The sequence below is a fragment of the Myotis daubentonii genome, chromosome 7 (assembly GCF_963259705.1).
Source record: "Myotis daubentonii chromosome 7, mMyoDau2.1, whole genome shotgun sequence".
NCBI lineage: Eukaryota > Metazoa > Chordata > Mammalia > Chiroptera > Vespertilionidae > Myotis > Myotis daubentonii.
In genome coordinates this window covers 65,900,375-65,925,467 of record NC_081846.1, presented here as the reverse complement: position 1 = coordinate 65,925,467, position 25,093 = coordinate 65,900,375, and the positions used below count along the sequence as shown (strand labels likewise).

The window sequence follows — 25,093 nt, the reverse complement described above, 5'->3', positions numbered from 1 at the left end:
AGAGTTTCGTGCACCAGTGGGGTCCCTTGGCCTGGCCTGTGGGATCTGGCCGAAACCGCTCTCCGACATCCCCGAGGGGTCCCGGATTATGAGAGGGTGCAGGCCAGGTTGAGGGACCCTCACTGGTGCACAATCAGGGCCGGGAAGGGATATGGGAGGTTGGCCAGCTAGGGAGGGGCCTCAGGAGGGTTCCAGGTCATGTCTGGCCCATCTCACTCAGTCCTGATTGGCCAGACCCCAGCAGCCAGCTAACATACCGGTCGGAGCATCTGCCTCCTGGTGGTCAGTGCACGTCATAGCCACTGGTCACCGTTCAACTATCTGCCCCCTGGTGGTCAGTGCACATCATAGCGCACGATTGAGTGGCCTTAGCATATCATTAGCATATTACGCTTTGATCGGTTGAACGGCTGTACTACAGGACACTTACCATTATTAGGCTTTTCTTATATAGAATAATTGATGCTTAGTAAATTTACCATCCATTTTGATTACGTGAACTATATATTTTTTTTTCAGCTTGAATTTTGTTTCTTAAAACTTTACTTAGTATAGCTTAGTGACAAAACTAGAATTAGGAAATTTACCTGATCTTTGTCACTCATTTATAGGGTAATTATTACCAAAGCACACTTGCTATTTTTCCTCATTTTTTCTACTTTCAGAGTTAGTATGAAAATATACATTAATGATATAGGAAATTGTGTTCTCCTTGGCAGTCAGGTTTATTATTGTCAGATATAAGTGGCTCTTTCACTTCTCTTAATTCTTAACCAAAAAGATGGCAATAATCAATCCCAAGAGGATTCTTTATGTTTGTTGTTATTTATGTGTCTTAATTTTATGCTCTCCTAGTCCGATATAATATCTCCATAGTCATTAAATAGTTTCTGAATCTAGACATTTTTTTTATTTTTATTTTTATTTATTTACTTATTTATTTATTTATTTTAATTGCTTAAAGTATTACAAAAAGTATTACATATGTCTCCTTCCCCCCCCCCCCCCCCCCGCCCTTGACAATCCCCTGGCCTCCCCTACCCCCCAGTGTCTTATGTCCATTGGTTATGCTTATATGCATGCATACAAGTCCTTTGGTTGATCTCTTACCCACCCCCTTCCTCCCCTCCCACCCTCCCCAGCCTTCCTGCTGTAGTTTGACAGTCTGTTCGAGGCAGCTCTGCCTCTGTATCTATTTTTGTTCATAAGTTTATAATGGTCTTTATTATCCAGAAATGAGTGACATCATGTGGTATTTTTCCTTCATTGACTGGCTTATTTCACTTAGCATAATGCTCTCCAGTTCCATCCATGCTGTTGCAAATGGTAAGAGTTCCTTCTTTTTTATAGCAGCATAGTATTCCATCGTGTAGATGTACCACAGTTTTCTAATCCATTCATCTACAGATGGGCACTTAGGCTGTTTCCAGATCTTAGCTATGGTGAATTGTGCTGCTATGAACATAGGGGTTAGGGGTGCACATATCCTTTCTGATTGGTGTTTCTGGTTTCCTGGGATATATTCCTAGAAGTGGGATCACAGGGTCAAATGGGAGTTCCATTTGTAGTTTTTTGAGGAAACTCCATACTGTCTTCCATAGTGGCTGCACCAGTCTGCATTCCCACCAGCAGTGCACAAGTGTTCCTTTTTCTCCACATCCTCTCCAGCACTTGTCGTTTGTTGATTTGTTGATGATAGCCAGTCTGACAGGTGTGAGATGGTACCTCATTGTTGTTTTGATTTGCACCTCTCAGATGATTAGTGACTTTGAGCATGTTTTCATATGTCTCTTAGCTTTCTGAATGTCCTCTTTTGAAAGGTGTCTGTTTAGATCCTTTGCCCATTTTTTGATTGGATTGTTTATCTTCCTTTTGTTAAGTTGTATGAGTTCCCTATAAATTTTGGAGATTAGGCCCTTATCAGATATGACATTGGCAAATATGTTTTCCCACACAGTGGGTTTTCTTGTTGTTTTGTTGATGGTTTCTTTTGCTGTGCAGAACCTTTTTATTTTGATGTAGTCCCATTTGTTTATTTTCTCTTTAGTTTCCAATGCCCTAGGAGCTGTATCGGTGAAGAAATTGCTTCGGCATGTGTCTGAGATTTTGTTGCCTTTGGATTTTTCTAGTATTTTTATGGTTTCCCATCGTATATTTAAGTCCTTTATCCATTTTGAGTTTATTTTTGTGTATGGTGTAAGTTGGTGGTCTAGTTTCATTTTCTTGCATGTATCTGTCCAATTTTCCCAACACCATTTATTGAAGAGACTATCTTGACTCCATTGTATGCTCTTGCCTCCTTTGTCAAATATTTATTGAGCGTATTGGTTGGGGCTGATTTCTGGGCTCTCTATTCTATTCCATTGATCTATATGTCTGTTCTTGGGCCAGTACCAGGCAGTTTTGAGAACAGTGGCTTTGTAATACAGCTTGATATCTGGTATTGAGATCCCACCTACTTTGTTCTTTCTCAGGATCGCTGCAGCTATTCGGGGTCGTTTTTTATTCCAGATGAATTTTTGGAGAGTACGTTCTAGGTCTGTGAAATATGCCATTGGTATTTTAATGGGAAGTGTGTTGAATTTATAGATTGCTTTGGGTAGTATGGACATTTTAATGATGTTGATTCTACCAATCCAAGAACATGGTATGTTCTTCCATCTCTTTATGTCTTCCTCTATCTCTTTTTTCAACGTTCTGTGGTTTTCTGAGAAGAGGTCTTTTACCTCTTTAGTTAAGTTTATTCCTAGGTAGCTTAATTTTTTTGGTGCGATGGTAAATGGGATTGCTTTTTTAGTTTCTCTTTCTGCACATTCACTATTGGTGTATAGAAATGCCATAGATTTCTTGGCGTTAATTTTGTATCCTGCTACATTGCTGAATTCTTTTATTAAGTTTAATAGTTTATTGATAGAGTCTTTAGGGTTTTTTAAGTATAATATTATGTCATCTGCAAATAAGGACAGTTTTACTTCTTCTTTTCCAATTTGGATGCCTTTTATTTCTTCTTCTTGTCTAATTGCAATTGCTAATACTTCCAGTACCATGTCCAACAGGAGTGGTGAGAGTGGGCATCCCTGTCTTGTTCCTGTTCTTAGGGGAAATGGTGTTAGTTTTTGTCCATTGAGTATGATGCTGGCTGTGGGTTTGTCATATATGGCTTTTATTATGTTGAGGTATGATCCTTCAATTCCCACCTTGCTGAGAGTTTTTATCAAAAATGGGTGTTGAATTTTGTCAAACGCTTTTTCTGCATCAATTGATATGACTATGTGGTTTTTTTCTTTCAATTTGTTTATGTGATGTAGCACGTTTATTGATTTGCGGATATTGTACCATCCTTGCATCCCTGGGATAAATCCTACTTGGTCATGGTGTATGATCTTACTGATGTACTGCTGGATCCGATTTGCTAAGATTTTGTTGAGGATTTTGGCATCTATGTTCATGAGGGATATTGGCCTGTAATTCTCTTTCATTGTGTTGTCTTTACCTGGTTTTGGTATTAGGGTGATGTTGGCTTCATAGAATGAGCTTGGAAGTGTTCCTTCCTCTTGGATTTTTTGTAGTAGTCTGAGGAGGATAGGTTTTAGTTCTTCCTTGAATGTTTGGTAAAACTCCCCTGTGAAGCCGTCTGGTCCTGGGCTTTTGTTTGATGGAAGCTTTTTGATGACTGCTTCAATTTCTTCCATAGTTATTGGCCTATTGAGATTTTTAGATTCTTCCTGATCAAGTTTTGGAATGTTACATTTTTCTAGGAATATGTCCATTTCCTCCAGGTTGTCTAGTTTGTTGGAGTAGAGTTGTCCATAGTATTTATTAACAATCATTTGTATTTCTGTGGGATCTGTTGTTATTTCGCCTCTATCATTTCTGATTTTGTTGATTTGGGTCCTTTCTCTTTGCTTCTTGGTGAGCCTGGCTAGAGGTTTGTCATTCTTGTTTATCCTTTCAAAGAACCAGCTCTTTGTTTCATTGATTTTCTGTATTGTTTTTTTGGTCTCTATGTCATTTATTTCTGTTCTAATCTTTATTATCTCCTTCCTTCTGCTCACTCTGGGGTTTTCTTGTTGCTCTCTTTCTAATTCTTTGAGCTGTAGATTTAGATGATTTACTACCATTTTTTCTTGTTTGTTGAGATAGGCCTGTAGAGCTATAAACTTCCCTCTCAGGACTGCTTTCATTGCGTCCCAAAGGTTTTGGATTGTTGTGTTTTCATTGTCATTAGTTTCCAGGATGTTTTTAATTTCTTCTTTGATCTCATTGGTAACCCAATCAATATTTAATAACGTGCTATTCAGCTTCCAAGTGTTTGAGTATTTTGAGTTGTTTTTGTTGTATTTTATTTCTCATATTATGGCCTTGTGGTCTGAGAAGATGCTTGGTATGATTTCAATCTTCTTGAATTTGGGGAGACTTTTTTTGTGACCCAATATGTGGTCTATTTTTGAAGATGTCCCATGAGCACTTGAGAAGAACGTATATTTTGTGGCTTTGGGGTGAAGTGTTCTGAAGATCTCAATTAAGTCCATCTGATCTAGTGAGTCATTTAGGATTGCTGTTTCTTTGCTGAGTTTTTGTCTAGCAGATTTATCCAGTGATGTCAGTGGTGTATTGAAGTCCCCTACTATGATTGTATTGTTGTCGATCTCTCCCCTGATATCTTCCAGGAGTTTTCTTATGTATGTGGGTGCTCCTGCATTGGGTGCATATATGTTTATCAGGGTTATATCCTCTTGTTGTATTTATCCCTTTAGTATTATGCAGTGGCCTTTCTTATCTCTTGTTATGGCCTTCACTTTGAGGTCTATTTTGTCTGATATAAGTATTGCTATCCCAGCTTTTTTTTCATTTCCATTTGCCTGAAAGATATTTTTCCATCCCTTCACTTTCAGTCTGTGTGAGTCCCTTCTAATGAGGTGGGTCTCTTGTAGACAGCAAATATATGGGTCATGTTTTTTTATCCATTCAGCCACTCGATGTCTTTTGATTGGACCATTTAGTCCATTTACGTTTAAAGTTATTATTGAAAGGTACTTGTTTGTAGCCATTTCTATTTTTTTTTTTGTGGCTGTTTTCTTTCTGGGCTTTTTAGTTCTTCTTTTTACACCAGTCCCATTAGCATTTCTTGCATTGCTGGCTTGGTGGTGATAAACTCCCTTAGCCTTTTTTTGTCTGTGAAGCTTCTTCTTTCCCCTTCAATTTTGAATGATAGCCTTGCTGGATAGAGTATTCTTGGATTCAGTCCTTTGCTTTGCATCACTTTGTAAATTTCTGTCCATTCTTTTCTGGCCTAATGTGTTTCTGTTGAGAAATCATTTGATAATCTGATGGGGGATCCTTTGTAGGTAACTCTCTGTTTCTCTCTTGCAGCCTTTGAGATTCTGTCTTTGTCTTGTACATTTGCCATCGTTATTATGACGTGTCTTGGTGTGGGTCTTTTGGGGTTCATCTTGCCTGGGACTCTCTGTACTTGTGTAACTTTTTTCTTCCCCATATCTGGGAAGTTTTCTGACATTATTTCTTCAAATAGATTTTCTAATCCTTGCTGCTCTTCTTGTCCTTCTTGCAGCCCTATTACACGTATGTTACTTCGTTTCATGTTGTCCCGAAGCTCCCTTAGGCTCTCCTCCTGCTTTTTAATTTTTTTCTCCAGTTGCTGTTCAGATTGAGCTTGTTTCTCTGCCTTATCTTCTAATTCACTAATTCGGTCCTCTGCTTCTTCTAGTCTGCTGTTGAAACTTTCCATGGTGTTTTTGATTGTAGCTATATCACTTTTCATTTCTTCCTGATTCTTGCATAGGTTGTTGATTTTCTCATCCATCTGGTGAATGAATTGTACAACCATTATTCTGAATTCTTTTTCTGTCATGTTGCATGCTTCAACTTCATTAATGTCCTTTCTTGGGGACTCCTCATTGTCTTTCCTCTGGGTGTTGTTTCATCTCTTCATTCTGATTATCTCCCGATGGTTCAAACGTCGAGTTGCGTGGGCCTGGGCCGTGTGCAGTGGGAGCCTCCCACCACCCTAGTGTCACTGAAGAGCTCTGACACTAAGATGTGTGGTTGTTGTGGGTTGGTGGGAACCAGGCTCGCTCAGAGTCAGTGTTGTCAGCGCTCAATGTGGCGTTACACGTGCCCTTAGAATCAGGGACCCTGCCTGCACCGTGCTGAAACAGAGACCCCCCTGAACCGTGTTGGAAACCAGAGCCCCCTAGCGTGCACCAGGAGTCAGAGTTCCCCAGAATCCAGTATCAGAGTCTCTGTTGCTTTGCGCTGATGTGCCCAGATTTCAAGGTTCCCAAGACCCCCAGGGAGCCAGTCAGTCCGATGCAAAAGCAAAGAGTCCTTTATTATGCAAGCCGGCTTGCGCTCCCCGTTCACCAAACCCACCGACACAGCGGAAAGTCCAGTGGCCGAGAGAGCGAGGCCTGATGGGACAGGGGGCTTTAAAGGGGGGTGGAGTGAGGGCAGGAGAGGGCACTGTGGGCCCCGCCGATTGGCCAGGCGTGAGTCGGTACAGGATGTGGTCATAGTGATGGCATGCACTTCCCTTGATCATCATTGGTTAATCCAGAGAAATCCTGGGTGTGGCTAGCAGCGGCTTCTTCCCGTGAGGAAGCACATGGCACCGTCCCAAAATGGAGGACCCAAGGCAAGATGGAGGGCGCACATGGTTCTGTCCCAAGATGGAGGACCCAAGGCAAGATGGAGGGCGCAGTCCTTGTCTGGCTCCTGCTGCTGCCGCTCGAACTCGCCACAAGGCAGGATGGCCCTCCCGCACGCACCCGCAGCCAGCCTGCGGGCAGACTGGGACTCCAGCGTGTCTGGGTGGCTCAGGCCCAGCAAACTGGGTGCAGCCGCTGGAGTGGCCCAGCTCTGGAGGAGCGGCATCCACTCGGAGCAGGCCTGGCCCATGGGGCTGGCGCACTGCAGCATGGCGGCCTCTCTGAGCCAGGGCACGCGCCCCACTCCGCTGCGGCCGCTGCTGCACTGGGCCCGGTCTGGGGGGCAGCCCGCTCCGGGCTCCCGCTGTGGGCCGGGGAGCCAATGCCCCCCACATGGGGCCTGGCGGTCGGCCCACGCAGGCCCCGGTCCCCCCGACCGGGCCCCGAGGGCCGCAAGGACCCTAGGCCCCAGGGCGGGCAAGCGGGGAGCCGACCACGGGGGAAGGGAGGAAAGAGCGAGGCGGTGAGGCCTTCCGCTCCCATGACCTCCCCCGCTGTCGGTCGCCGCCAGGCCCTACCCCTCGGCCCGCTGCCGGCCACCAGGCAGCCCAGCGGGTCCGGACACTTGGACCCGCTCCGGGAGGGGGGCGCAGAGGGATCCCAGAGGCCAGACTCCTCCCCCCGCACCGCCCGGAGAGGCAGGCAGCGGCCTTTCAGCGTGACCTTGCCTTGAGAATCAGGGTCCCTGTGTGCCCTTGCACCAGGAGTTGGAGTCACTGGCTCTTAGTATGAATGCACAGGAAATCAGGATCTCAGGCGCAGGTGAAAAGAAACACAGTCAAGTCACTGGTGCTTGGTGCTGCCACCTGCCCAGAGAATCGGGGTCCCTGGGCCTGTGATATGTGGGACAAATTCCCGGTGTTCGCCCGTTTGCTCCCAGCCCAGGGCTCAGAAGCCGGCAGTGCGCCTAGGCTCAGCTCCTGGGGTTCGCGCGTTTGCTTCCAGCCCAGGGCTCAGAAGCTGGCAGTGCGTGTAGGATCCGTTCCAAGATGCTTGCGCACTTCCAGGCTAAAGTTCCTGGAGCGCTGAGGCCCCGGCAAGGGGTGGGTCTATCAGTTAGTCACTCTGGCGCTGCCCGCAAGCCTGCGGGAAGGGGGGATGGGCTCTGTTACTCACCGATCTGCCGCGGGGATTTCTGACCTTTTGGTGTCCGCAGGTCTGTAGCTGTGGTCACAGGTCTCTGTCCCCAGTGGCTGCAGGGTCCTGGTTTGGGTCTGAGATCAGACTGGGTGGTGCTGAGGCCAGGATCCTAGTCTCAAGCAGCTCTGTTTCCCAAGATGGCGTGGTCGCCGTGCCTGTGCTGGCCGCCCAGGAGTGTCCGCGCAGGGAGCGGGACTCCGCCGCCTAAGACTGCCCGGTTTAGCAGCCCCTTAGAAGACCTGCAGAATCTAACTGTCCCCAGCTCATACACACACACCACACGCGTCCACACACTCCTCTGTCACTTCCTTGCGCTCTCACACTCTCTCCCTCCCTCCCTTCCTGCTGGTCGCCATTTTGGAAGTCTGCTCTAGACATTTTTTTTTTAAATTTTGCCTTCTAAATAGGGGGAAATTGACCGACTGCCTGTGCTTGTAGCAAACCTTTAAAGATGAGTGGTATTTTTTTCTAGTCAAATATTTATTAATGTGAAATTTGAACCATTCTAGATACTGTAAATTGGTTTTGGGGTGTTATTATTCACCAAAAGGAAAATATGTTGTCTTCTGTAACCTCTTAAAAGTAAAAAGGAAAGTCTCCATATACATACGACTTTTTGTTAAGAACATAAGTTGTGTTTTTTTCCCCTTTAGGGTTCACTGTCAGACTTTCTTAAGGCTAATGTGGTCTCTTGGAATGAACTGTGCCATATTGCAGAAACTATGGCTAGAGGATTGGCATATTTACATGAGGATATACCTGGCCTAAAAGATGGCCACAAACCCGCCATATCTCACAGGTAGAGCTAAATTTATATTATTTTCCCAAATCAGTATTTGTTTATTACTTAAGCTTTTAATCCCTTGAACAAAATTTATTTTTTCCCTAGTTATCGAGTTATGCTATAGGAGGCAGAATGATTTCATTTGTTTTTCAAATTAATTTTGAGATTGGCCAGGAAGTAATTTGGATAATGTATATATTAACATCATTAGCTTAATTGTTAGTCATCACTAGCTTAATTATCGATTTATGTTTTAATTAGTCTCATTTTTGAAAGCATGGTTAAGAATAAAAGTGTATTTTCTCTAAATCAAAGGGTAAATTTGTTTAACCTCAAAACATGATTGACTTCAAAGGTGATTAAAAATAGGTAAAAGGGGGATATAACTAAGGAGTGCCTTTTTATGCTTTCATTTGAATGATTATTACTTGAGCTGAGGTGGAAGGAGGTATCATCAGAACAGTTGGGTTTACTCAGTTGCCTTTTCAGGGAAGAAATAGTACTTGAACAAAAAAGTTATAATTTCATTAAAAGGGAAAACATTAGTTCCCTTAAACATAGGACTCAGTTTGTCATTGTGAATTTAACTTCCTTGAACGTGAGACCAATTTGTCTTCTAGCATTCAATTTAAGAATGGTTGCTTTAAAATTGGGTATGAACTGATGCATTTAACAAATATTTAGTTGAGTGGCACCAGGTGGTGTTTAGGTTGCTGGGAGGCATTACTTTTAAACCCAACTGTAACATAGATTCTGACTTTGCAATCTTCCACCTCAGAAATAGCTCCCCTTTCTTCTCACCTTCCTCTCTTCAGTCTAACTGCCTCTTCCTGGATTTTTACTCACCTCACCCCATCTTACAGGGAACTGAATGAACTTTCCTCCCCCACAGGTTATAAGGAGTAGCACCCATAAAAATTTTTTAGTCTAAAACTGATTGGTTTTGTAACATTTGTGGGTGTCTCCTCTATCCCACTCTTGGTCTCTCTGTACACATAAATTTAACTATTGCTGATGGCACAGATGTATTCAGCTCAGGTACAGTATTTCTAGGATGAACCGGTTGAGGCTGGTGTGTAGAAGACATCTGGTTGCCTTAAAAAACAATTACTCTTTTCAGAACACCAGGGTCTAAATTCAGGGGTCCTCAAACTTTTAAAACAGGGGGCCAGTTCACTGTCCCTCAGACTGTTGGAGGGCCGGACTTATAGTTTAAAAAAAGCACTATGAACAAATTCCTGTGCACACTGCACATATCTTATTTTGAAGTAAAAAAAACAAAATGGGGACAAATAAAATATTTGTATTTGCATGTGGCCCGCGGGCCGTAGTTTGAGGACCCCTGGTCTAATTGGAGCAGGGTATGTTCATAGTGAAAATTTTTTATCTGTAATACATGCCTGGAGATGCTTGTCTGCAACCAGGTTGATGAATGTAAGAACCACTAAAATAAGGGACCATTCTAAAATGTAGGCCTGTACCAATAGGCAGAAGGTCCCCAATTAAGCTTTTCTTTGAAAATTCTTAAATTTTGGTATTTAATGTTCTGTTTCAATGGGAGTTTCTAATAATAAACTCTGATATGTTTTTATTGTCTTAGAAAACAGCAATTTTATGATTGATAGTAGGAATGGCATAGATAACATGTAGGCTGGATAGTATTTTTAGAATGGCACTTCTTTATAAAACTGTGTTATGGAAAGAATTCCTTCTTATTGTCCATGTTATAAATAGGAGTTGGTCACACTGTACGCTTTCTTGTGCTTCAGCTATATGGAGACTTTGCTTAAGCTTTTTCTCCCACTCCTTTTTTTTGCCTTTCATACTTTCCAGTAACTGTTCTTTTATAGCATACCTAGTCTCTCTCTTTCCCACTTTCAGTGAAAATTTTTACAGGATATACCTTGTTAAAACTTAATTTGAGTACTTTGTCTATCTTTCTATTTGCAAGGGACATCAAAAGTAAAAATGTGCTGTTGAAAAACAATCTGACAGCCTGTATTGCTGACTTTGGGTTGGCGTTAAAGTTTGAGGCTGGCAAGTCTGCAGGTGATACTCATGGACAGGTAAGCATGGTCACTATAAACTCTAAGAAAAAAATAATCTTGTCTCATATTTTCTTAGCATGGCATATCTGGATTGAATTGGTCTAAAATTATTGTGGTGGTTATTAACTCAGCATCTAATATAAAATGGCTCTCTTAAGAGTAATGCGTTAAATTTGCTGAGGAGGACATTTTCATAGGATGGTGAAGGACTGTGAGGACCTCAAGTGGTTTAGAACAAGCATTTCATAAAAATAGCCTAGACAGATGTCATGGGATTCTAATTTTAAAAACTAATCAAAGAAGCATCAAACACATTTTAATAGACTCATTCTGAGGGAGTTCTTAGTAGTAACTCAGTTTTAACTTAATTCTTTCACTACCTTAAGAGGGAATGGAAGAATATTAGGTCACTATTCATGCTACATTGCATTAAGATCTGCCCATTTTTTCAGACCATTATAATTTCTTGCTTTTTCGTCTTTATTGCTTCATCAACTCTTTAATCAGCTCTATAGCCTTTCTCTGAATTCTCTCCACATTTCAGGACACTTGTAAAGCCTTGAGTGAGGATCCTACCTCTTGTCAAGGTCGTCACAGAGATCTCAGTAATGAGAAACTTTAAGAAGGCCACAGAGGAAAAGAACATTATCCATATACTTTATTCTCGAAACCTGTGAGGCTAGAAAATAGCAAAGGTGTTGTCATTCCTGCAAGATGACTTTTAATCAGGAAAACCAGTTTGACCTGAGAGGTGACATTTTTTTTACAAAGCCTAATGACTTAGGCTCTGGTATGATTATTTCTTCATCTTTCAAATCATGCAAATTATTTGAACATCTAATTTTCAGCTCTCTTTTCTCCCAGCATATCCTATTAACTTCCAAGAACACAGTTCTCAAATAACCACAACATAACAAATTTTGGCAGTATTGACTAATGATTTAAGAATTTAGTTTGGAGCCATGGTCAGCAGTCATAGTTCTAGAAAGGTTGACAACAAATGTATTTGGGAACAAAGGCAGTTTTGTGGAGAATGTAACTGAGAGGGAGATTGTGCAGGAAGCCTAGGGATTAAACACCTGAGCTTATTGTATGGTTGATTATCATAAGACTAAGTTTGGTGAATAGTTTATTCCTTTGGTACCTCATAACCCCCGTACCCCCTGTTTTTTTAAGAAAAGAATGTGGAACTCATTCATATCTTTTAACACCCTCATAGTTGGGTTACATAATGAGATTAAAATAACTACTTACATCAGTTGTTCCTTGACTTTAGATTTCATGGACCAGAAAATATAAAAATGCATGTTATTACACATTTTATATATTACACAATTGTACCATTGAAATAGTTATTTAAAGTAGAAAAAATATTAAGCTTTCTTTTTCTCTAAAGTATTCTCCTTATTAAATGAATTAAAAACTTGAACTTTAGGCTCTTAGTAATCTGTTCTTATTATCAGTATATTTGCAGATAATTGTGCAATTCTAGTCTAGAAATCACAGTCACTTAAGCACGGAGCTTTTTGGAAATGCCAGTATTTCCTAGATCTACTGCTCAAGTGGATTGGGATCTACCCAGCTATCACACAGATTTTTAAACATCCATCTAAGAATGTTGTCAAGCACCAAGCAAAGCTAGCTGTACTAGCTTAGTAACCATTGTTACATTACTAAGAAATACCAAATTGTTAGGGAAAGATAAAGACCTCTGAGACAGAAGTCATGAATAAGTAAACATATAGATTTTGTACAACTAGACTTTAAAAAGTTTATTCATCCTTTTTTTTAGCTAATTCTTTTTACATTTTGTATTTTTATTAGTGTATTATTTTTTAATACAGAAAAAGAGAAACCCTTCAAGTATTTTTTTAAAAAGATACATTTCAAAGTGTGCAAAGGTACAACTTAAAACTATATATTCTCTTTCATCCTTCTCCTCACAATTATTGTTTAGTTTCTTACGATTACTTCCAGAAGAGGGGAAAAATTCTAAGTCTATACTAGCATAATGTTGATATATTTATTAAGTGTACCCAGAAAGGACTTTGGTTTATACTGCTTTGTTCATTGATGTTTTCATCCTGCAGTGTTTTTGGAAATCTTTCTAGATTAGCCCATAGATGTACCTCATGTTTTTAAGAGCTGCTTATGCCCCATTTGTTTTATCCACCCTTACTGATGGATGCTTCTGCTCTTTCCAGTGAGTGTCTTGGCTGTTGTATTACTTGAAATGGCATAAATTCTGCTTGACTTTGTAGTCTGGCGGTTATAACTTAGTTACCTTATCTGATATTAGACCACATATGGTTTTGATTATTTTTTACAAAAGTATAATATGTTAGTTCATAAAATTAATGAATGAGTACTATTTGCTTTCAACATCTTTTTCAGGTTGGTACCCGGAGGTATATGGCTCCAGAGGTATTAGAAGGTGCTATAAACTTCCAAAGGGATGCATTTTTGAGGATAGATATGTACGCCATGGGATTAGTCCTGTGGGAACTGGCTTCTCGCTGTACTGCTGCAGATGGTAAGGGAAAAAAATTTTTTAAAAAGATATATATGCCTACTACACATGTATGAAAAGGGATGACTACACTCAAAGGTAATATTTTAAAGTACACATTTTAATTTTTTTTAAAATAGACTCCAGGAGGTGGTAGCTCAGGGTATTCAGGAGGCAGGGGAGAAGGGGGGAGGATATATGGGTCCTTCACCTTGCCAGATGTTTTGCTGGACACTTCACATAGCTTTAGGTTATTTCCTAAAACACCTTTGGAGGTAGTAATTATCTCAGGTTTACACATGAGGAATTTGAGGCTCAAATTTTAAGTAGAAATTAAGTAGCTTGCCTGTTTTAGCCTCAAAGTGGTAAATGGTAAAACCTAGATTTGAAACTGACCCAGAGGTAGGGAGAAGGCTGTACTGTTAGTTCATGTGGGTCCTGCCCCAGGTTCTAAGTCAGCTCCTCTGGCCAGAGGAAATGCATGTAGAGTTGGGAGACCTTTGCTACCAGGACATTCAGGCTGAATCTGTCATATACCTGACGAACCAGTCTGTCCTCTGACACATAACTGAGCAGGCGTGTGGATATACCACAGGTTAAATTCTGTCTCCTTAAAGCTTTGAAAGTGTGATCTGATGTAGACATTATTGCAAATGTTTGCCTGCACAGCACCTGGGTTCTAAGGATTCATGTTCTTTGTTCTTGTTAGTGAGGTCATTGTTCACATCCTATAAATACTTGCATTGACTGATTGATAATAAATCTGCATACTATGTTCCTGGTGTGAGATTTATAGTGCTGTAAGTACTTGGTCTTAGTGCTCTTCGCAAAGCCTCTCTACTCCCTTCAGTTATGTTACAGTTTTTGCATGTGAGAATATAAGGCAAACTTTGTTAAAGTCCCAAACAGATGTAAATCAACTTGATCTGATGTTTTATATTTTAACTTATAATTGCCTAAAAACTTCCTGTGGATTGTCAAAGACCATAGAAACTGTTGAATATTTTGAAAGGCATAACCAATTTAGCCCATGATTATAAGAATACTTAAATGCTGAGTATAGTAATAGTCTTAGTGCAGGACAGACTACTCTGGAATATGAAACTTGACTTGGGGAGCTGTGCTTTTAAAAAGGAACTTATTAGAATATGCTCAGGAATGGACAGCCATTCATTCTTCCACACAGGGGATTTGGTCTGGGAGTGGATACAGAACCTAAAAAAGTAGGAAACAGTTTAGATATAATTTAAGTTTGTAGTTCTGTAGGAAGAAGAGTAAGCTGTTCAGTGTATTTGGCTGTAAATGGAAGTACATTTATTATGGGCATTTATGGAAGCAAAAGTAGATTAAATGGCAGATATCATAGGAAAATATATCTCCTAAGAACTTTATTAATACGAACTCTCCAAAGCAAACCATTAGATATGGATACACAGGGCCCCGCCCTTAAGTAATGTACAGTTTCATTAAGGTGGCAGATTTTTTCTGGGACTATTAACTCTAGAGCAGCGGTTCTCAACCTGTGGGTCGCGACCCCTTTGGCGGTCGAGTGACCCTTTCACAGGGGTCGCCTAAGACCATCCTGCATATCAGATACTTACGATTCATAACAGTAGCAACATTACAGTTACGAAGTAGCAACGACAGTAATTTTATGGTTGGGTCACAACATGAGGAACTGTATTTAAAGGGCCAGAAGCTTGAGAACCACTGCTCTAGAGTAAGGTAAGTGTGGATCGTCTAGCCCAGTGCTTGGTACATAGGTATTCAGTAAATATTTTTGGATAAATATAACACTTGAGAACTAAATGTAAGGAAGTGTTATGGGAGTTTAGATTGAGAAAATTGTTATTGGGAGGAGGATTTACCAGGGAAGTTTTTATGGAAAAGGATGGATGCTCACATTCCTTGGATGGCTGGCATGTGCTGCGAAGTGCTGAATTGCAGCCAGGCATTTCTACCCCTTAGGCAGAAACTGGGGCAGAGGACAGTGTGGCTATTGCTAAAGTGAGTGCTTTAAAATTTCTTGATATCTAATTGTTGATTCAATTCAGTGACTTTCAAACTAATGTATATACCAAACCCCTCGAGGCCTTGTTGATTCAGATTCTGACTAGAGATCTGGGTTGGGCCTGATATTTATGCGTTACAAGGTGTACCGGGTCAGCCCAGTGCTACTGCCCTGTGGACCACACTCTGGGGAGGGGTGGAATAGATGCCTTACGGTGACAGTGCTGTCACTGCAGAGGTTCCCGGGGAGGCTGTGACCAGGCATCACAAATGCTTACATTTAGAGAGGGTGGGGTTAGCTGCCTTTCTTCATGACTTACTGTTTGACTTAGATTCTTTTCAGGAGAATTTAGTGCATTTAAAGAGCTTGTACAAGGTTTATGTCTATATACAGACATAGCTGGACACTGAAATTGTTGATTAGTGACAGGCTTCTGTCAAGGGGAGAAAGCACAGACCGTAGTCATTCAAATGGATTGAAATGCCAACTCTACACTTAACAGCTGTATGTCCTTGTGCAAATTAGGGAACTTTTCTGAGCTTCCTTCTTATTTGTAAAATAGATGTAACTCGACCTTCAGTCTGTGAAAGTAAAATGGAAATAATTAATATATATAAAGTTTCTGATGAGGAGAAAAGTGCATCAGATATTTGTTATTAACTCCTGACTGCATTTTCCTGTTTGAGTAGGCCTAAGAAACCAGGAATCACTTATAATAATGAAGAAATCTTGCTTGTCTGTGAAGGCAACATTCTGAATTATTGGCAATCCTGTGTGGAGAGTGTTTGTGATTTGAAAAACAATGTATTTTTGTCAGCTCTTGGGGGCAGAGGAGGCAGACTCTGAGGTACAGACCCCTCCTGTGTAGCGTGCTGAGAGTCTGAGCATTTCATAGATTAGAGATGGTTGTAACAGACTGAACCCAGGCTGTAGCACCACTGTTTACAGCACCACTGATTTGAATTGCAAGAAGAGTGGGTACCCGAGAGCAATTTGCAAATATCAGTGGTTCCCTCTATCCTACATATGCATGGAGATAACCAGTGCTCATATAAGGGTTAAGAAAGCTCCTTACAGTCCTTTGCAAAGTCACATGCCAAGTCAGACCTGACTTCCCCTAAGCTAGAGTTTGAGTCACACTGTGTTTAAGTCTGGTTGAGAGTGCTTCTCTCATTGCAGTATGTAACAGCTGGGAAATGTGATAGTGTTTTAAAGTTTGTTCACTTTGGAAATCAAGAAAATTTGAATTAAAAGATTTTTTCCCCTTTTTATTTACACTTTAGGACCTGTAGATGAGTACATGCTGCCATTTGAGGAGGAAATCGGCCAGCATCCATCTCTTGAAGACATGCAGGAAGTTGTTGTGCATAAAAAAAAGAGGCCCGTTTTAAGAGATTATTGGCAGAAGCATGCTGTAAGTTATGCAGTTAGCTTGTCACATGAAATCCCAATAAAATGCTTTGCAGAGGAATGATTTACATCTCTGCACATTTCTGGAATGATTTCTGGGAGGTGATCTTCATCAGAATACTCTGCTCTAGAAACAAGAAGATGGTGCACTCACAGGGGAGATGATGCAGTCATAGGGCCTTGCGGGCTCTCATCCCTCTGTGGTCCTGTGCAGATGAGCATGTCTCCTGTTTGGGAAAGGAGCTCCTGGCTCTGAGCCAGTCTGCGGATGATGGGGTTAACCCTGCTGATCACCACCTTCCTATGTGATGCCATTTAAAAAAAGCGAACACCCAGTTCTCTCTCTCCAAGGGCTTTTGGTTTAGCATTTCGATTTGTGGTTGCAAGATTTTCAAATTCTTAAGGATGCTCTGAAACTAAAGACTAGGTGGACACAGGATGGGACAGTATTGTTGTGGTTATTTTGGTCTAGCTATAACCAGGATCATTCTCAAGGGTAGTTTTCAAGACAGAAATTGCGAGATAGAATGTTGATTGTTAATGTAGACCTCCTATAGCCTTGGTCTTAAATCCATTTCAAGGGTTAGCACTGAAATGACTTGGTTTATGAACAATGGATAGCAATTTTTGGAATTTAAAAAATTAATTACCTACTCTGATAATCTCCAGTGCTAAAAAAATTTTCTCTCAGTGCTTCTTATTCTTAATGTTCCTGTGTACATTAGATACTAAAAAGTGAACACTGGCAAATAATAGCAAACTTGGTTAATCTTGACACTTTCTTTAATCTACAAAAATAGCAATTTGTTTATGGAAGTTTTACTCTTTTGCCATGGTGTTTGAATATGTTTTTCCTTTCTAGGGAATGGCAATGCTCTGTGAAACGATAGAAGAATGTTGGGATCATGATGCAGAAGCCAGGTTATCAGCTGGATGTGTAGGGGAAAGAATTACTCAGATGCAGAGACTAACAAATATCATTACCACAGAGGACATTGTAACAGTGGTCACAATGGTGACAAATGTTGACTTTCCTCCCAAAGAATCTAGTCTATGATGGTTGCACCATGTGTACACATTGAGAAACGGGACTGTGAACTGGAGCTGCTAAGCTAACGAAACTGCTTACAGTGTATTTTCTGTGTGAAATGAGCAGGTGGTCTCCTGGACGCGTCGAAAAGAAGACCCTCGTTTAAAACTGTGGCTCTGGGAGACTTACGGCACTGCCTATAGCAGAAACGTGAAAGGACGAGATGAAGAGAAACATTGCAAACTCTATAAACTTTTGAGAAAGTGTACATGAAGAATGTGGCCCTCTCCAAATCAAGGCTCTTTGGACCTGGCTAATCAAGTGTTTGAAACTGACTTCAGATTTCTAATGTCTGTCAGAAGACACTAATTCCTTAAATGAACTACTGCTATTTTTTTTTTAAATCAGAAACTTTTCATTTCAGATTTTAAAAAAGGGTAACTTGTTTTTATTGCATTTGCTGTTGTGTTTCTATAAATGACTATTGTAATGCCAATATGACACAGCTTGTGAATGTGTAGTGTGCTGCTGTTCTGTGTACATAAACAGTCATCAAAGTGGGGTACAGTAAAGAGGCTTCCAAGCATTACTTTAACCTCCCTCAACAAGGTATACCTCAGTTCCACGGTTGCTAAATTATATAATTGAAAACACTAACAAAATTTGAATAATAAATTGATCCATGTTTTGTAACAAGGTATTACAAATTCACTGTGTTATTTAAATAAAAAAGGTAAGCTATACTTAGTGCCAACAGTAAGTGGCCATTCGTAAAGCAGTGTTTTAGCTTTTCTTGTGCTAGCTTGTAATTTTAGGGAAAAAGTGCTGTTCTTTGAATTGAAAAATGGTGGCATTCCCCCCTCTTCCCATGTTTTAAAGCTTCATCTTATATCCAGTTCCCAAAATATTGCATTTTTACCTAAGTATTTTTTTTTAGGTGTGCTGTGTTTGGGGAATATTTGAAAATTTAAAGCATGATTTAAAATTTTTAAGTGAGCTGTGACACTGGAAAGCTCTTCATTTTTATTCTTTTAAAATAGATTTTTTTTCTATTTATATATGTAAAATTGTAGTGTATTTCTTTTCACCAAACAGTGTGTGGGACATTCTTTATTACTGTTTTAGGATCACCTCAGGAAGTGTCATTACCCAGAATTCCTCACTCTCTGCTTTGAGACTTGTAAGTTTATCACCATATTTCTGCTTGGTGCCATCTTGTCAGAGTAATATTTGATGTCTGTGATATGTAAAGAATTATCCTAGGATAGAGACTAAATTTTAAGCACAGATTTCAGATGTTACCACTTTAAAACAAATCAGGGATAACAAGTTAAACCTATAATTTAAAATATGCAATGACATTTAGAGGTAACCAATATTGAAAATAGGTCACATATAACCGTCTCCTCCTGCAAATTGCTCTCACAACTGACTCTATTAATTTAAGATAGTTCATTCCTTACCCTTGATAAGAAAATGGAATTGATGGTAGGCGTCTAAGTGCTTTTCAAAACAGTATACCATTAGAATATCATTGGATTCTTTCTCAAATTATTCAGGCCAAAGTAAAACATTCATTTCCTGAATTTCTAGATTACTGACCACCAGTATTACACTATATACTTTTTGTCAGGTCATTTTAAAATCCATACATTAACTTTATAAAATGATTTTTTACATGTCACTGTCAGGCACTCACTGTGAATGTGTTATCTGTAAATGGCTATTTAATCACAAAGTACACTACATTTTACATATGATATGCACTTACTCTCTGGGAATAATAAGTTATATTATTTAAAAATAAATAGGTCAACAGAATCTAAGCAGGGAGGGGAAAAAGAGTAATAGCATTGTTGCCCATGTGCCACACACCATCTAGAACATTCTCTTGGTCACATCATGTGCCCAAGTTGTCATGTCATTTTTAGGAATTCCCATTTCAATGTTGAGTTCACCTCTTTAGTTAAAAAAAAGTACTTTGCCTATCAATTTCTTGATATGGTTTTGCTTTCACTTTGAAACTAATCAAGAAAGGAAAATAATCAGAATGTCCACACATGAAAATTGTTAATCTCCTGAAGACTAATTTACATCTGTTCTAAACATTTAATCCTGATAAAAGTTAAAAATCCAAAACAGGAGGAATATTTGTCTTATGTGGGTACTTAGAGATAAGTTTTATAAGACCAGTTATTCACAAAAAATTTTTCTTGTTAGAATTTTTTTTTTAGAAATCTGGGTATTGTACTTAACTAGCCAATTTTAAAGCTTGTATCCTTTTGAGAATGTTATTAGAGAAACTTTTTATAAGCAGTTACGTAAGAATGTTCTGGTGACTACCTTGTCCTGATTCCCAGTCTCGTTAGAACTTTCTTTTGCAGGGCATTTTCATGTTTGGTTTACAGTCGGGGCAGAGTGGGCAAGTCAACAAACGTTTGAGCTGGGGATACTAAAAAAAGAAGATCAAAGAATGAGAAAAAAGACTTTGTTTTGGGGTAAATGGACTCCAATACTTCTTTTCCTCATGTGTATGGTGCTCCTTATGATTTGTCTTGTATTTAGCCTTTCTGATACCCATCGGACTGCTGCTCTAACTTACACTCTTTACCTTGCCCAGATCTTCATCTAAAGAACGCTTTATGATCAACTGCCTAGGACTGATGGCTTAACCGGTATTTGGCTTTATTCGAAGTCAATGCCCTGCACAGCTCTTGTATGTATTTTAGATGCTAGTAAGTTTTCAGCATGTGATGTGTGATTCTTGTTTGAGTGTTTATTATAGGTATCTTGTGAATTCTAGAACAGAGACTGTGCCTCACAATTGTTGGTCCCATGAACTATCCTTCATGGTGATGGTTTTGAAAATACAATCAGGAAACAACCCCAACAAATTTGGAATTTAAAATAGAATCATATATCATCAAATTAAAAAAAGGATCTCTTCCCCCTTTCCTTATCCCTACATAACAACTGCATTTAAGTAAAATGCAGGTGCTATGGGGAAAAACCCTGGCCAGATGATAGTTTGGTGGGATAAACTGATTACTGTTTTTAAAAAAAACTGCTTCACCATAGATATTTTCCAGTATCTCTTTTTTACCTTTCTAAAAAAATTACTTTTTAGGAACATTTGGTATAATGTGCATAAAATTATTTACTGATTTATGGGCAAAATGATACAAGTAGCATTTTGATTGAACATCATTTACCTCAGATATTCAACCAGCAGTACATTTTTTTATGCAGTCTAAACCCATATCCTATTTGTTACCTCTCAAAATATTGGAAAGCAATTATTTAGCTTTACTCTGTATTTCTTGTCAGTGTTTTGGGCACAGGTTGTTGTACTACTGTCAAATTGTACTTGCTGTTTTTTCAGCAAGTATTTAACAAAAAGCTAAAAAAAAAAAAGAAAAGCCCCATTAAACCCCACCTTGGATAAGTGATTGTTAAATATTGTACAAATAAAATGTATGCTATTCCCATTCCATCCCCAAGTTAAATAAAAAAAAGTGAATATAGTATGATTTGCATATGCAGTTTTTCTTTAGCTATATGTTCTTAAGAGCGGAATAGTAGCTTTGTAATTTATAGTGAGGCTTCCACCTTGAGATTTGCATGAATGGGGATAAGGTGAAAGGAAGGCTTGTCAGTTCCTTTGTCCTCTAAGCAGATTGTATTCCCACTAAAGTATTTATGTTGGTCCTGCCAGTTTTAGGAAGCCAGAGGCTAGCTGGCATTAGGTTTCTTCTTCATATGTTAATAAAAAAAATGTGGCTTAGGAAATAGCCCTTGAAGATATATATTTCCAATTTGTAACCTGTTACCAAGTGGATGGAAGAATTCTGGTATTTTCACTTTGAGTAATTAGTAATAGGAAGCCAGCTTCCATTTACATATTTAATGTTGCAAAAGTTTTGTTTATAATATGGCTTTTGAAGAAAGGGGGAGTGGAAAAGCCCCACCATGCCACATGGAGTGTTACAGTTCACACTGATTCTCAAGTTTTTAGGGTAAAGGCAAAGGAAGGGACAACACTTAGGTTACATTGGTTTGAAAGAACCTGCATTGTCTTCTAAACTACATGAAAATGGGAACAATGGTGAAATCTACAGGAATATTGGAATTGTTTTCCACAATGTGTTCTGCAAAACACTGATTTATCTTTATCAGGAAGCTAATAATACAGTATACACTTAATATATATAGCATTATGACATAGTAAGTTTGCAAAACAGGTTTTCATTCCTCAGAGCCATTCATATGCATGTGCACATGAATTGGAAAGTATTTCTTTAATTAAAACATGAGGCCCGGTATGTGAAATTTGTGTACAGGTGGCGGGGGGGGGGGGGGGGGGGTTTGAAGGGAGCCCCTCAGCCCGGCCTGTGCCCTCTCCAGGGAGCGGATCTTAGCCGGCAGTCGGACATCCCTCTCGCAGTCAGGGAGCCCTTGCTCCTTACCACTCAGCTTGCTGCTCCTTACTGCTGCTGCGGAGGTGGTAGGGGCTCCCGCCACCACCACTGCGCTCACCAGCTGTGAACCCGGCTCCTGCATTGAGCGTCTGCCCCCTGGTGGTCAGTGTGTGTCATAGTAACCGGTTGTTCTGGTCCTTCCGCCATAACAGGTTGCTTATGCTTTTATTATATAGATTTGTTTTATAAGAACCTGTTTTTGTTAGGGCACCTGGTGGGGAGTCATGGGTAAAACTGCACTGAATTCTTCTTCCACACCTGGTTTTCAATCTGATGACTTAAGAAGGGGATGGCTTGCTTTCTGTTTCACTGAGTATGAAAACCCACCTTGCTGCTTAGTTTTTTAATCTGTATACTTGCATGCTGATGGATCTAATGTAGCTCATATGTACCAGGGAGGCAGAGGAGGGAGGGCTCTTAGTCTATTAGTGGTATTTAGCCTAATAAAAATTTATAAGCTCAAGTCAGTTCTCCAAGTATTTATACAGTGAGTGCCTTAAAATAGCTTAGAAAAATTTTTAAAGGGTCAATTTTAGCTCAAGTGTAAAATGAAATCTTTGCTTCTAGCAATAGTGAAGCTATTATGTTGGCAAAGCATCCCTTCAAGATCTAGAGTATTTATTGCACAGAAATAGTGTGTAAGCCTTAGATTTAATTTAGTGAGACTGCTGAAAAGCAAGTGATAGTGATCTGAAGACTTAGTCAGGGGCAGGGCATGACTGGCTAAGTGTGTAGAACAATAGGTTGTAACTATTGAAGAACTACTAGAGCTACTTTTATTACACAAAGATATTTCTATTCTATGTCCAAGACTTCTTAAAAACCAGATAAATCATTTCCTGGAGTATTCTTTAAAAAACACATGGTAAGAAACCTTTGCTGGATTTCACACCTTAATAGCAGGGACTTTGATGTCAAACCCGATTTGAACCGGGCTCTGATATCGTTCTCTGACTGACTGAACACTGCCACAGCTGTGCTAGATTTTTCATCTGCAGGTAACGGCACTGAAACATCCTATCGTCTTCGACAGTTACAAGTATTGCAAACTGCACAAGATTATGGACAGTGCCTTCTGTAAACCTTCCATGAAAACAATAGGCAATCAAATAATCCTGAATAAATGAAGTCACTAACACTTAACGAATGCTTATTATATTCCACTTTAAATATATGGCTGTATTAGCTTGTGGATTCCTGAATTTATAAGGTGATCCTTTTGCTGACAGTTCCACATTGCTCTTGCGATTTACTTTTAGATATAGATTTAGTTAACACTGCCAAACATTCCCCAGTCTTTGTGAAAGTGATTTTTCAGGAATTTTGTAAAGTACCTGTTTAAAAACATAAATTCTGATCATTTTGGACTAGAATAGGCCCAAGGATCTGCATTTAAGAACACCCTTCAACTCTTCAAGGGATTCTTCTGTAGGTAGTATAAAGTACCACAGTCGGAGAAGTCTGGAGGAAAATGTCCAAACTTTTGGCCTTTTACTTCTGTGTGAAGCATCTTCTAGCCAAACTGGCCAGGCTCCTGAACTAGACCTGGGTCTGAAATAGAATCCAACATTTCCATGGTACAGAAAAAAATTAAAAAAAATTACATCTCAATGCTTGCTGTTGTTTCTTTAATGCTTTCTTTAATGTTTATAAAAACATTGGCTGCTAGACTGAAATGAACATTTCAAATGTAACACAAAAATACTTCATAACTGTTAAATAAGTATATGGTTCAATATCTAAGAAATAGTCACATTTATTTTAACTTCTACTTCAACATAGTCTAAATTACTGGAATTATAAATCACGTAACTGCTTATGATTTAAAGGCATGACATAGCCAAGAATACTACCTGTGTAACAGTTCCCCATAAATACAAAAATACATGTCTATAAATATAAAAAATGTATTAACACATCTTATTAAAGGACAATAGCTTTTAGTTCTTTAGAGAAGTCTGCCTGAAACTACATTACTGAAGCCATGGGTTATATTTATAACCAGCTTAGTGAGGATGTTGCCCACTGCCTAACATCTGTAGGACAGTTGGGGTATTTCTGCAAAGCATTCATAATTTGAGTATTATCCAAAAGTAGTTTCATCAGCTGGTACTCTCTCTGTGCATTTACTGAAGTTCTTTCCACGGGCCTTATTAATTCTAATTGTTGTAAGTGTTCAAAGGCCTGAAAGATGAAAAAAATAGTTTAGGTTCATTAGAGGAACAACCCAGAGAACAGTGAAGGATTCTGATCAGTTGTGGAATAGAATGCCAGAAAACTTAATAGAAATCAGTAAGGTTCAAAAACAACACTCCATCAACTTCGTAAAAACTTGTATATCAGGTGAAGCAGCGCCAATATATAGTTACCTGTCACTATATTGTTGAATGTAAACAGGACACATTTTAATCCAGTCTGCACACCATGATTTTTCCTAATCTCACTTTTTGTTTCTGATCTTATTCTATATCATATTTCCTACTAGTGATGAAGTTAATGAAGGGTTTCCAACTAAGATCCACTAAGTCCATTATTTTTTGACTTAAAATTACTCCAATTTGCACTCACATTTTGTTTGTACCTTTGTAAGACTGCTGTCTAAGTTTAATGCAGCTGAGAGGAAAGAGCCCTAGGAGCTCGGCAAGCCTGTCAGCTGACCTTGTGACTCAGCAGAGCACCACAATGGAGGAGAGGGGCCAGCTCCTGTTCCCTAAGGTGTCTGGTGGAGACTGCCACCACCTGCCAGAGTTTCCTTCCATCTTCCCCACCTTAATAGGGCTCTCTTCTGTTTCCTCTTACCACACATGTTATGTCTTTTTTAACCCTGATGATTATTTTAGGTATTTTATTAGGTTATGAAAAAACATCCATTAAATCATGGCATACTAAATGTAAATACTAACATTACAATCAATTCCTGAGCTTTCTATTCCTACAGCTTTATTGTGAAAAATA

At 39.6% G+C, this 25,093-nt stretch overlaps 2 protein-coding genes across 6 annotated transcripts in view; one reads left to right on the top strand and one right to left on the bottom strand.

The window, feature by feature from the left end:
- Nucleotides 1–21,079, top strand: part of ACVR2A (activin A receptor type 2A) — a 105,541-nt gene extending 84,462 nt beyond the window's left edge. For 2 of the 3 annotated variants that reach the window (XM_059704537.1, XM_059704538.1), the window contains 5 exons: nt 8,522–8,667; nt 10,604–10,718; nt 13,095–13,233; nt 16,504–16,634; nt 17,493–21,079. In XM_059704537.1, the coding sequence (XP_059560520.1) occupies nt 8,522–8,667; nt 10,604–10,718; nt 13,095–13,233; nt 16,504–16,634; nt 17,493–17,687 (726 nt within the window). In that variant the 3' untranslated portion in view covers nt 17,688–21,079. The remainder of the gene's footprint in view (nt 1–8,521; nt 8,668–10,603; nt 10,719–13,094; nt 13,234–16,503; nt 16,635–17,492) is intronic. The other variant, XR_009453847.1, reaches the window with a different exon arrangement.
- The window catches only part of ORC4 (origin recognition complex subunit 4), a 77,506-nt gene continuing 65,034 nt past the window's right edge, over nt 12,622–25,093 (bottom strand). For all 3 annotated transcript variants that reach the window (XM_059704539.1, XM_059704540.1, XM_059704542.1), the window contains one exon: nt 12,622–24,322. In XM_059704539.1, coding sequence (XP_059560522.1) covers nt 24,134–24,322 — 189 coding nt within the window. In that variant the 3' untranslated portion in view covers nt 12,622–24,133. The remainder of the gene's footprint in view (nt 24,323–25,093) is intronic.